General features: G+C 43.8%; 1 protein-coding gene across 3 annotated transcripts in view; it reads right to left on the bottom strand.

Annotated features, from left to right (window-relative positions):
* The window catches only part of THEMIS (thymocyte selection associated), a 90,742-nt gene extending 82,836 nt beyond the window's left edge, over positions 1-7,906 (bottom strand). The window contains exon 1 of one of the 3 annotated variants that reach the window (XM_068677492.1): positions 7,629-7,906. In XM_068677492.1, coding sequence (XP_068533593.1) covers positions 7,629-7,719 — 91 coding nt within the window. In that variant the 5' untranslated portion in view covers positions 7,720-7,906. The remainder of the gene's footprint in view (positions 1-7,628) is intronic. The other 2 variants (XM_068677491.1, XM_068677490.1) reach the window with 2 other exon arrangements.
* Positions 7,907-13,889: the final 5,983 nt, after the last annotated feature.

Below are 13,889 nucleotides of genomic sequence, written 5' to 3'. Positions count from 1 at the left end.
AAGGGAGCTAACCAGAAACTGTGAACCTGGGCAAAGGCCACATCCCTTCACACATAAATCATGGCTGGAAGAAAAGTTATTGTAGAAAAAAATACCCCCCACTAAAGACCTGAAACTCATCAACAGGCATGGTCATGGACTTGTGTACCACAAGAAGTTTATACCAGGACCTTCCTACCCCTCCCATTTGCTGTAGTTGTCCCCTTACCTCCCCAGAGCCCAGGTTTGTGAAGGTCACTGCAGTATTTTTACAGGACAGCAGGCTGGTGCTCAGGGAAGCATGGCTACTCCTGCTGCACACCTTCTCTTTTCAGCCCTGGAGGCCACCCCCAACAAGAACATCTGGGGAGCCTGTTCCCTTGCAGGAAATCAGCACATTCCAGGCACCTGCACCATGTCAGGGAAGATCTTCGCATCAAAATAAGCCAGGTATTTTGGATATCCTACCCATCTGTGGTGCCATCCACAGACAGGCCCAGAGCTGAATCTCACATGAAGAAAATGTCCATGATCCTCAAAAAGTCTTTGCCTCTCAATGCCAGCTACTGAGGGTCAGGTTTTTCGCACTGTGTCTGGATGAGTCATCCCATTGAGGGCAGCAGCGTGGATAAAATGAGCAATATCTGACCCATAAAAATCAGGTTTCGTTCGAATGCAATACTGTATTCATTGAAAGGCAGTTTCCCTCTTGTTTGGAATAAAATATGTTTTTGAAGCAGTCTGAACAAGTATAGGAGAGTTTCAGTGGTACATATTAATAGAGAAAATTTACTAACATCCTCTGACTACTGACCACAAAAGAGAATTCAAACAATCTGTTGTTACTGCTGTACCCAGGGATCTCACTCCTAACTGCTGAATCAAGAGGAAAGGAAATAACTATGTTCAAGGGAAGAAACCCTTTCATTTTCACAGACAGATTTGGCTTCTATCTCTGCAAAAATGAAGCAAATCAGCAAGCACAAGGACTGTACCACAAAGTAAGTTCTACAGTTTCTCATGCAATTCTCCCCTTGACCCTTTCACTTGAAGAAGACTCCACCCTGTGAAAACACAGGTCATTTTTATTATCTTCCACCTCTAAGAAGTACAGCCCCGATTATCTTCATCAAAGCTGTTAAAAGTTGTCCACATTTTTTCCTCTGTTTAAACAGTGTGGGCTTTGTTGTTGCTTTATTTTTATTTTTCATTGGTTGGTTGTTGTTTTTTAAATAGAAAGTGCCTTTATTAATCATGAAGAGGAAGCTTTCTTGATTTATTCATGGGTATTAAATACTACATATCCTAGTTTTCATTGACTCACTGGCTTCTTACACTAAGCCAGCAGGGTTTGTTTCCTCTAGGTTGCCTTAAAAGGATTAAAAATCATTCCACCCTACATGATTGTTTTCTGTTAGTGTTGAGCATGATTTCTTGCACAAATAAGACTTGGGGCAACCGAAATGATGTACGAGGATTCCTCTTTTATCCAGTTTGCCTAGGTGCAGTTCCAGGGTTAACAGGACTTTTTGTAATTGGTTGCAGTGCTCTGCTGATGGCTGGCTGAACCCATGGCTCTCCTGCAAGGCTCACAGAAGCACGCTCTGGAAAGATGCTGCTTCCCAGTAACAGAAGCAGAAAGGGTGAAATTGAAACTGCAGAGGCAGCGAACAGGCATGGATATGCAGACAGCCAAGAGTAACCATGAGCCTGAGCATGCTCATGTTCTTCATGGTTCACCAAAAAGCATTTGTGAATGGAGCTGTTCGCATTCACCAAAGAAGGAACATGTCCCTGTGGGATTTGTTTGGCATCACCCCTTGCAGCTTTCAAAGAGCACCAAACAGTTGCCTGGGGCTGGGGGATGCACACCTGGCAATCTTGAGCATCTTTTAGACCTGCAAGGGCATCAGCCATGGGTATGCATGTGACCCCACAGCTATCTCTTCCCACTGCTTACTCCCTGCACCGAGAGACCTGGAATTTTCCAGCCCCCCAGCAGTGGGAGCAGAGCAGAGCACTGCATTTGCAGCCTGCTGCTTTACTGCACCCCAGACCTGTGGAGTTGGAGGCTGCTGCCTTGAAGATCTCTTTTCCCCATAGAAAGGGTGTACAGCATAAACTTTCCCAATGATTTTCATGGGTCCATCATAAAGAGACATTCTGGCATTGCAATTTACACAGCAAGTGCTGCTTTGGAGCAGCTCAACTATGTTGAGGAACTACCAAGTTTCTCCATACTGTAACAAATCCCAATTCTTGGGGTCCTAATCCCATAGCTGAAGTGTGCTTTAGGGGAATAAAAAATGCAACACAGGATTTCTATTTATATTGAGTAAAAACTGGGAATGCCGTGGGTAGGGAATATGGCTAGTGGCAAGAAACACAATAGGTGCCTCAAGCAATGCAATTCCACATCTTTCACAATTAAAGTTTGACACTTTTTACTATTCTGCCACTGGTTAAATTAAGCCTGCAGAATATTAAATTCAATTACCCATAAAATAATTATATCAGTATTAAAACAGACATAATTTTTGCAACATAAAGATGAAAGCTCATACTTTCATGCTATCTGTAAAAAATCAGTGGCCATACAATACTTAGCTCAATAAGCATCAATATTTACTAAAATGTTCAAAGAAAGATATTCAATCAATCACATCAGTTTCTAATGGAGTTTCGGCAGTTTAATTTGTTAATAGCATATTTTAATGAGCTATTAAATTGTCATGTACTTCAGACTGCACCGTAGTTCCTTTCTAATCAGTGCTGATTACTAAGATATTTGTATGTGACAAATTTGCTTTCAGCTTATACTCAGCCTTCTTATTTCCCTTAGCAGTCCGGTTTCTGCAGAGGTGCTATTATGACAAGAACGGTGAACTTCAGAGTCCCAAACAGCTGCCTTAAGAGGTATCCCTGGGGCTGGCAGTACCGTGCTCTTCTCTCAACTGTGTTTCTGTTTGTAGACCAGGGATGACAATAATTTTCCTACTTCTATATGGCCCATCGAGTATGATGAATGAAAAGCACTTCAGAAGAAGTCAAGGCTGTTACTAAAAACTCATCTTCCTGACACTGCATAGCGCCAGACAGTCGCAGAGAGTGACTGCAGGCTGGGACTCTGAGCATACAGCCACACACTTGTAGAAGGGAAGGTCACGAAGAACATGGGAACTTGAGTCAGCCCCTCAAACCTTGACCTTCCAGACAAAGGCAAGCTGGCTGGGGCTTCAGATCACCCCAAAGTCCAGGTATGGCATGAAAAACATTGTAACTGCTGCTGCTCTCATACTGCTAATGTAAAACCTTACAGGAAACCCAACCCTCTGGTTCAAGCCAAGAACAGAAAAGGGAACTGTTCCGCAGAGAGGTGTCTATATTGTAGCATTCACCACCAACCACAAAATCTCAAATGCCTTTAGCTAAGGGGTCTATATACATGTAGGCTTGTCCCTTTGCAGTTTTGGAAGGTACAGTTGTAGTGGGTTTATGTGGCAAGGTTTTGGTAGCAGGGGGCCATAGGGGTGGTTTCTGTGAGAAGGATCTAGAAGCTGCCCCATGTTTGGTAAGGGTCCCACTGCTGACCAGAGTCAAGCCAAGAAGCGATGTTGTTTTGCACCTCTGTGTGTGCATATTTAAGACAGGGAAAAAAACACTGCGCCACACAGCAGCTGGGAGAGTGAGAGGAGTGAGGAACAGCCTTGCAGGCACCAAGGTCAGTGAAGAAGGAGGGGGAGAGGTGCTCCAGGTGTTGGAGCAGAAGTCCTCTGCGGCCTGTGGTGAGGACCATGGTGAAGCAGGATGTCCCCCTGCAGCCCATGGAGTACCACGATGGAGCAGGGTTCCATGCTGCAGCCCGTGGAGGAGACCACGGTGGAGCAAGTGGTCCTGCACCGACGGAGGCTGCCGCCTGTGGAAGACCCCTGCTGGAGCAGATTCCGGGCCAGACCTGTAGCCCATGGAGAGGAGACCACGCAGGAGCAGGTGACCTGGCAGGAGCTGCTGCCCGTAGGGGAGCCAGGTTGGAGCAGTTTTCTCCTGAGGGATGGACCCCGTGGTACGGACCCATATCTGGAGCAGCTCTGGAAGAGCTGCTGCCTGTGGGAAGCCCACGCCGGATCAGTTCATCAAGGACTGCATCCCGTGGGTGGGACCCCACAACACAGGGGACGAGAATGACCGAGAAGGAGCGGCAGAGAAAAGCACTGTAGACTGACCATAACCCCTATTCCCCCGTTCCCCTGCGCCGCTCAGGGGGAGGAGGTGGAAGAGGGTGAATGGGGGGGGGAAGGTGCTTTTGGTTTCTTTCCTTTGTTTCTCACTTCTCTAGCTTGTTAGTAATAAGCAATAAATCTTACTGTCTCCCTACACCGAGTCTGTTTTGCCCATTACAATAACTACTGCGTGATCTCCTTGTCCTTATCTCAACCTTTGAGCCCTTTTCATCATATTTTCTCCCTGTTCCTCTTTGAGGAGGGGGAGTGAGAGAGTGGTTGTGGTGGAGCTCGGCTGCCCACTCGAGAGGAATCACCACAACAGTTAAATAAATCACAGTTCTATTAATATCAGCTGGGACATAATTTGTATGGGCCAGTAGAGAAATTTATGGCAAAATGGGTACATACGGCATGTTTCCAATATTCTCCACCTGGTGCTGTAGCAGGTAGGCTTGCATCTAAAAGGAAAGACCTAGACTGTATTTGGTGCTACATGGTATGAAGGAAGGCAGAATGATGGAACTTTTTTTTTTTTTTTTTTTTTTTTAAGGGCTGTTACCTTGTTCAAGGGCAATCAAATTCCCACTCTCTTGCCCCAAAGCCTGACTTTGCAGCTTCTAATAAAAACATTTCACTGCATGGACAAAAATACACAGACCCTTACATTACAAAGATGTATAGCATTATGTTTTCCTTATGCTTCCAGAGGTACTGAAACTCTGTCAAGAGCAGTTACGCAAATTTGCAAGTCATATATTTTTAATATCATTTAGACATAAGTGCATTTTGTGCAAAATGTTGCTTCCAGATTGAGTAAATGAAGATTTTCATCCCCACAGCACATCAGTGCACCACAGAAAACCAGAGCATGAATTAAACTCCACCGTCTCTTTACCAGATATATGGTTACAACCTTCATTGGCTGCCTGCTGCAGCTTTGATCTGACAGCTCTTAATGGATTTAGTAAATCATTATTTATTCCACTTGCCATTCTGTGTAACTGTTTAAACTGGCATTAAGAGACCGTGCAGTATGTTTGTTTTTGTTGTTGCTGTTTTATTTTTGTTTCTCAGCATGTACACTTCTCACTATTGTACACTAGTACAATATTCTCACTAGTATACAAGTTCTCACTATTTTAAATTCTTATGTCATGAAATTATTCATCCTTTGCTACTGACCAGTTTCAAACAATCTCAGCAGTGTGATGATTTAAAATACATCTTTTCTCTTACTATCTAAATGTTGTACTGAGAAAGGTTTAAGATTCTTACAAAACCCAGCTCCATAAATCAGCTAATCCAGGTGGGAATCAGCTGACCAAGCTGCCTGTAGCAGGTTGGCAGCTACTAAAATCATGGCATGAATGCTGTGATTTGGTCCCTGCAACCACAGCAATAAACCCTCATTGCTGTCAATAGGCGAGGTGTGACATTACCAACACCACTATTGCTCACGTACTGCATGCACCAGTACGTGTGTCAGGGGAGCACCTAGCCTGCTGGTGGGGAGGCACAGAGCCAAGATGAGAGGAAACCACCGGGAACAGAGGGCAGGAAGAGGAGGTGCTGCTGGCAGCTTAAGGAGAACCAGAGCAGCATGCCACCTGCTCCTAGGCTGGACAGCCCTTGTCTTAAAGACAGTTGCCAGTCAAGAGCCTTTTCCTCACATGAGAGAGCACTGCCACAGTGTGGCTGTGCCTCCACCGTTGCCTTCTCCTCGTGCTCTAGGGTCTACACAGCAAATGGAAGCCTGTGCTGAAATACACGCTGCTCTGAGGGTGTAGAGCTTTGCCACCCACCAGCAGCAGGATGCAAACTGGAGGGACCCAGAAACCTGCTGACAGCAGGGCTGTTGTAGTTTTATTTTAGTGTTTTGTATCTATATATGTACCTCACAGCATTCTGTGTGTGTATACACACATATATATGCATATAAATTTACATCTTGTATTTGTGTTACCTCTGCTTTCTAGCTGTATGCAGAGAGGCAGTTATGGTGGCTACTCCAACTTAAAAAAGTGATTTTTTAATTTAAAATCATCACCTAGGTAGTAGCCTCCTCATCAAGATTTTCATTCATTTCAAGCTGGAATCAAGTTCTTGGGCCATTTTACACAGTACAATTTGAGCAGGCCACAAGAGAGGCCTGCTCAGAAAATCATATTTTCAAAATTTTCTGGTAATTTTGGCCAAGTTAATCTCCTAGAATACCTTTTTGCACTTCAGCACTATTCACAGGCCCTGGGCATTCTCCAAGCAGCTAGTCTGGTCAGTCAGGACAACAGGGCTGCCCACCACGGTTGTGGCAGAAGTGTGCCCTTCCCATCCTCCCGCCTGCCCGAGAGCAGAAGGAAGGATCACCCCCACCAGCCCCAGCTCCAGGAGGGCAGTGCAGATTTTCCACGGCCACAGCTCCTCTTTCCTCCTACTGTGGGGCAGCGTGGGGATTTTTAGAATGACGTAAATGTAAATATTGTGGATCCTGAAGCTTGAGATCATATCATAAAGCACCCTCTGTTTTATGTAGCGTGAGCCTAAGTTTACCCTCTTTCTCCCCTGGCTGCCAGGAATTTGTAAAATCTGCATGGTCCAGCTAAGACATTTATTTACATCAGGTCCTCACTTAATCCCTCTGCAAACCATTGATCTGCAGTGACAAGCAGGTAACCTACTTTTCCTAGACTGATACACAGGCTTGACATGGTGTTTTCACTGTTATTAAATGCAGTCTTATGCCCTGACCAAGTGCGGAACTTCTCCCTCCAGAGCAAGCCTCTTTACCATCCTTCCACTCTACTTTGTGTACAAGCACAGCCCAACAATAATAAATACAGCATTAAAACAAACAAGCAAACAAAAGCTAATGCAGAAAAACAGAGCAAAATATGGCCCCTGTGGTACTCCTATCTGGCTTATACCCATCCCTTCGTATTAGCGTGCAACTGAAGCACCCTCAAAAGCAGCTCAGAACTTCAGGAAAAAGTTTTTCCTTATTATCCTTCATGGTCACTTTCCAGACTGTTTCTTTACTTTGAAGACAGAGATTATTGCTCCATGCCAATGCCAGGACTAGCATTAATCGATTAACTGCCGCAAGGTGATCCACCATTTCTGGACTGATTTCTGAGCCAGTGCAAGGCAAATTCGTGACTCATTCCAGTACTATTTCCAGGATATGATGAGCACTAATGACTTCACCTTCCTCAAAGCCTGTTAGAAGACCAGATGCACACCATTCCAAAGACTCTTCCCAACAGCATCCTTACACTGTTTTATTCAAAGGGGGTAAAAAAACTGGAGGGAAGCTGCCAGGAGACAAGTCTGTCAACATTCTCCCTCCACCTCCACCCCCAACCCCTCACAGGGAGGACCTGGTGTCCAAGAAGGACTTGCAAGACCTTGCCAAAAGCACGCGCTGCTCACCTTGGAAATAGATGCCTGACTGGATTTGGAGGACCCTGGGAAGGGCTCTGGGGTCCAAAGAATGAATGAACTTCTCAAGGGTAGATGCCATGGTCCACCACGAGGCAGCATGTGTGTCTGGCACCTAACGGCTGGTGAGGAGCTCTGGAGCATTCAAGGCTTGCAGCCCAGCTTGTGCTGCACCCCGAGAGCTGCAGGGCTCCGAGGTGGGGAGGAGCAGCACAGGAAAGTACTTCTGCTTCCTCGCCTCGCTGGCCGCTTCCTCCCACGGCTGCAGACGAGTGGAGTGAGAAGAGGGGATGCCGAGCATGGGTACCTGGCCCCACCAAGAGGTGCAGGCACCGCTGTGGGGACCAAACTTTGGAGTTGTCGGGGGCATCTGCCATAAAACTCCATCTCATTGGTTACTGATTCAGTGCCTGGAAATACTGACCCCCGCAGAAAGAGGACATCCACCATCTTCCCTGCATAAAGTGATGAAAAAACACCATATTTGGGTGGGTTTGCTTGTTTTGTTGGAGCATGGCAAAATAACTTGGTGTTTGTTCTCTTCAAAACCACAAAGAACCTTTGAAGAGAAGAAATGAAACCATTTTGTTCTGATGCTTTTTGCTCCATTAAGTATTGTAGCTGGATTTGAGATATAAAAAGGCAGTACAAATAACTTTGACATGTAAATGGACATTAAAGCACAGTGTTGCTATGCAAAATGGCCAAGATGTTTTAATGTCATCAGTGACTTGTGGGGATATGAATTTGAGATGCTACAACTGGGAATGAATTTTTAGAGGCTACTGCCCAGTACCATGTGCAAATCTGACTGCACTAAAGGCAACATCCCAGCATTGGTCTCAGACCAATTCGGAACTTTATTGAGAGCTGTTACTGCAGCAGCACTCCTCAGAACATCAAGACTATGTAGCAAATAAGGGGTAGAATCAGATCACCAGGAAAGCTGAAATGCCTGATTTCATGCTCCCTCACACCACTCTCGCACTGCTCTGAGGTGTCAGAGAAAGCAGGAAGCATGATGTTATGACAAAATGGAAAGCCAATAATTTATTTAAAAAAAATCTCTGTAGCTGCATTTCATCTTTATGTAATAATTCACAGGAGACAATATAAGATTCCTCATATTTAAAAAACAAAACAAAACAAAAACCAAACAAACAAAAAAACACAACATGTTTAAAGGGAGTGCTCAGGTTTTTGAGGTGCAAGGCTGTGGCATATTGAAGAGTTTGTTAACTTGGTCTTAAGAATTGTTGCTGCAGAGCGTGTGAAAGAGGGTTTAGAAGCAGGGAGGCTGCAGGTGCAGAGCTCGCTGTCACCAGTTGTTAACACTGCAGGTGCTGCAGGAAAAATGAGTAACAGCTTTGGGTCTAGGAGGTACAGGTGTTAGTAAAAACCAAGCTAGAAAGCTAGAGTATATGCACAGCCAACCACTCATCCACTTGTAACACACAGGAGTCCTCCCCCTCCTTCCCAACAATACACATGGAATTAATCAAACAGCACTGATCTGGGGAAATCACACACATTCAGTGGCAATCAAAAGGTTGATGATGAAAAGCTGATTTTTGCAGGGTCCAGAACACTGAAATATGTAAGTAGTTTCAGTTATTTAGGTATGATGTCTTTATAAGATTAAAAATTGTGTCTAACTCTAATGTATCAAAGCCAATTTTCCTAAGGTACCTGCTCTCAAGATTCTCAGGGATTGTGTCAGTGCCAGAATCTGGGCTTTACCTGTCCACATTGTTTTGGTCTATAGATAAAGAGCCCCTAGGGCCACTTTTACTGTTCCTGAATACACTTGTATTTGGCTCTTCAATTTGCTAAGAACACCACCACACAAAAAAGAAAAATATATATATATAAAACAAAAACAAAAACAAAAACCATGAATTGCAAACACACATAAAAATTAATAACTGGCTTTGAAACCAGTTGGTTCTAGCAAAGCAAGCATACAAACAGGAATGGATTTCGTGCAAGACAAACCAGCACAAAAACAGTTGTAGTCTGCCAAACTCAGAAGCCCAACAGCAGCAAGGCTGCTGCAGATCCATGTCCCCAGGACCAACCAGCTGTATGTGTCCACACATGTGTATACGTGCACACACACACACACAGAGCACATCTATACATGAATATAGCAATACAGCACTGGCCGCATAGGTAAAGACAGAAACCACAGTGCTCACACAAGCCCCAACAGCCTTGTCCCGGTCCCCTCTCTGTCTGATCTGGCTGATGGCTCATCAGTGGGAAATACTGACATACACTTGCAGTGCAGGAGCTGGGTTGGTCACTGGCCTTGGACCCTTGGTCTCCCAGCTGCTGGCAGCAGGGCAGACGAGCAGCCCTGGAGGCCACTGCCCGTCCTGAAGGCCAGAACCCCATGCCAGCAGCTGGCTCAGGCCCCTTTACAAATGAGGCCTAACCCTGAGGCTTAGCCCCTTTCAGTTGAGGTGCCCTCAAGAGTTTTTTCCCTTATCTCCTCCTGTGATGCCCTGATGGGGTCTGGGCAGGATCTCTTTTTTTCTGATGGGTTATTTAGGTTCCCAGCTGCTCAGTGCCTCCCTGTTTCCTTCTGTGGGCAGCTGGACTGATGACTTTCCTTCTCTGGGCCCTCAGAGGACTGATGGCTCTCCTGTAGTGTGACTGGGAATACCCTGAGCAGGGCACCTCTGGCGTTCCCCCACCTGCCATAGCTCTTCTCTGCTCTTTTGTGTGCACAGAGACCAGCTCTTTGTTCAGCAACATAACAAAACTAACGGGAGGTGCCATGTATATACATTCTTCCGAAACTACAATCCAAATCAGAAGTACTACTTACCACTCATGCATTATCGAAGGAACCTTAATTTCTGACAGCACCTAGAGTGGTAAAGGATCTGTTCTCCATAATGCTCTGCAGGAGCTTTTTCCATCCTGCTGTGCGATGCAAAGTGTAGAGAAAAATCATTTGCCATCTCCAAAACATTCTTCATCCCGGAATGGAAGATTACCACATCATCATCACAGGCTGTTCTTAAAAAGGGATTTTTTGGGCAGGTTAGCATATAGAAGATTAAATACTCAGCAATATCTTGACTTGGAAAATTTTATTCTGCTTCATCCAAGTCTCAATACTGAAGATAAAGACAAGCTGGAGAAAAATACAGGTAAAGTGTACTGAGTGGAGACGAAATCTGGGCCCGTTTTTCCCATGGAAAGAACTGAGTCATAAACTTCTCCTTACCACACCTCCATCTCTGAGTTATTGCATTCTGCAAATAGAGCTTACAGGGACCTCCATGTTACCTGTATACTCTGGGAATCTGTAGGCAGCATTTGGTTTGGCCACGCTATCCCCACGATTCCCCAGTGGGATATTCTTCCAGCATGCTGATGAACACTCATTTGTTTTACTTCCTCATTTCCAGGAAGTCAATGCAATCTTTGAAGTTTCTGAATAGAATCATTTCCGAATCCATGAAGGTGGTTTGTTGTTGTTGTTTGTTTTTGTTTAAACTCAGACCAAACTCCTGATAAATGCAGCCATTAGTTGAGCTTGTTGAAGGGACCCTAAAATGGTCCAGTAAATATGAAACCAAGCATTATGTCCACAGGAAGATATGCCCTACTTACTGAGTTTATAAACACAAGGGAAATGTATTTGCAATTTGAGCTGGCAGGGCTATAATTCCAAAGAGGAGGATGCTTTAGGGAAACTGGGAACAGCCAAGACCTGGAGGGCAGATGTGCATGAGAGCTATATTGAATGGTTATGCTATCTTTTGAATCAAACTCAAGGTACTGCAGAAAGTTCAGTATGCTTATGTATTTATTCCAGTGAAAGGTAGAAACTCCACCTGTCTTTAAAAATAAAGTCAGACTAAACTGTAGGGAATTCTCCCTGACACAAGTGCATTGGGCTGTGAAATAATCTCCGAAGGGAACAAATGTACACTTGGGACATTTAGGCCTCAACTAAATACAGGACTAAAAGACCCTATTAGGGACTGTTCTGATAAACACAGGGAAACAAGTGATCTGTTCCTATAGGTGAGGATCAAGCTGCACTGTTTTCCTTCATTTATAGGAGTCTTCTGGCTCGATAGCTTGGTGGGGTGATCAATATTACACTGAAACTGCTTCAGAGGCAAACCCAGCATGAAAAGAAGCCACAGAGACTTCAGGATCTGGCATCTTCCTCCCGCTATCAACAGCAGTTCTGGTAGGACCATTCAGGTTCCCTGCAGGCACCCCTAAGAAGCACCTGACTCAGATGACAGCCAGGTCTTTTCGATGGCCCTTGTGATGTACATTGGTGGTGTCAGTAGCTTCTTGCCTCATCATACACAAAAAATCTAGCCCCTACAGTAGTGTCCCCAGATTTGTCCCAGACAGACAGGAACAAATTGGCTGAAAATCTAATTGCCAGTGGAGCATTACAATGTGACCTTTGTGTACATTTTTTTTCCCACTGATTCTGTATGCATAGATAGATGGGCCAGTAAAACCAAAATGATCGTACTTGAAACATTGAAGTCTTCCTTCCAAAGAAACACAGCTCTGATAGGCTAACATTTATGTAACATCCTCCCACATCCGCAACAATTTCTTCTAATTTCACTTTCAAATGTAAAGCATTCATTGCATGGCATATTTCAATGACCAAAGATATATATGTATACATCTTTTAACATTCCCACTTCCACGTGCAGTCTCTGCACATAGTCTCCATAGGATGAGTCAGTTTGGGTAGAGGACTTTTAAATTCTGCAAAGGCATAGCAAGATCCTGCTGAAATTTGAAATAAAGATCTTTGTTAAAAAGCAAAGATGATTAACCACAGAAACATATAGTATTTCACTATCAGCTGAAGCACATAGATAAAAATAAAATTTGACCTTCTACAGATATTATCTCGCTCTGCTCCAAGCTGTTGGACTAGGTACAAAAATGACTGGGTGAAAAATCCTAACGCCTTCACAAAGCAGGCAGTCACCCCAATGAATTGCAATGGCTCCTGGCTTTAAAATCCTGGAACATTTTAATGCACTGTGATTGTATTGTGAACTTTCCTTTATGTTTTCAGGAACTACACTTTGGGTTCTTTGACATTTCTTTGCAGCTCGGCAGAGAGATCTTAGACGTGTTCTTCATATGAAATTTAAATGGCTTAGCAGGTGTGAACAAAAGCCTGTTAGTAAAAGCTCCTGAGCCCAGAGGGTTGTTTGCCAATGTTTGACTCCAGCGAACAGCCTATTGAAGAACTGGGATCCCCCAGTGCTTTTAAAAGTACTGAAGCACATGTACACACATTACATTTCGAAAAACAGTAAGTTTTTGGCTGACTGTTTTTATGGACTGAACAATAATAACCTGTGGGTATTTTCTACATTTTATTGAGCGATTCTGTACCTACTGGAGCCAGAAAGGTCTTTCCATTGATTTTAATACTGGTTAGCGCAGATTCTTAATAAGGAAGAGTTATGGCTTTCAGTTGGTTGTGGCTTCCCATAAAAACACCTTGCTGATAATACTATTTTAAGTTACAGTCTTGCAAAGAATATTGACATCCATTTTTCCAAAGTTTCTTCAGCAAAGAGTAATTGTTCTGTATACATCTATGAACTATAGGAAATATGTCTCCAGAGCTCTGTCCCCATCTGTAGGTAAGTGTTTTTAGCACCATGGTCTTACTATATTAAAAGTTTTAGCACTATGCATGAATTTGACACTCAAAACCCTGAAATGTTCAAGTGCTACGTAGGCAGGCAGTGCTACAAATGTATTGTACAACCACACAAAGAAGGATGTGATCTGAGATTTGTAACCTCTGCACTTCTGTGGACTCAAAATCTAAAGCCAAACATTCCCTCATTGACAGGCAGGTATTAATTAATGCTACCTTCCTTTATACAAATGTTAAGAGGGTTAATTTGTAAGTGTTCATAAATTACACTGAAGATAAAGTAGACTGCAGATGTTTAGTACAATAGGAATTCCAATACAAAGAGGAACCTGTCAAAATGGGTAATGTTTACACAAAATGGGCCATACAGGTGACTTCCAATTAGTGTTACTACTTTGTAGTTAATAATGCAGCATGGAAACTCAGTATTCCCATGGGAATATTCATATGTCTATACAGGGCATCACAATGTAAAAAACTATTAAAAAACCTAATCCTCAGTATCCCAATAATTGTAAAGCAAATATTTAGCATTTTTGGCCTCTATCTTCCATTTTCTCTTTCTCTTATAA

The sequence above is a fragment of the Anas acuta genome, chromosome 3 (genome assembly GCF_963932015.1).
Source record: "Anas acuta chromosome 3, bAnaAcu1.1, whole genome shotgun sequence".
Classification (NCBI taxonomy): domain Eukaryota; kingdom Metazoa; phylum Chordata; class Aves; order Anseriformes; family Anatidae; genus Anas; species Anas acuta.
This window is presented reverse-complemented; position numbering and strand designations above follow the sequence as displayed.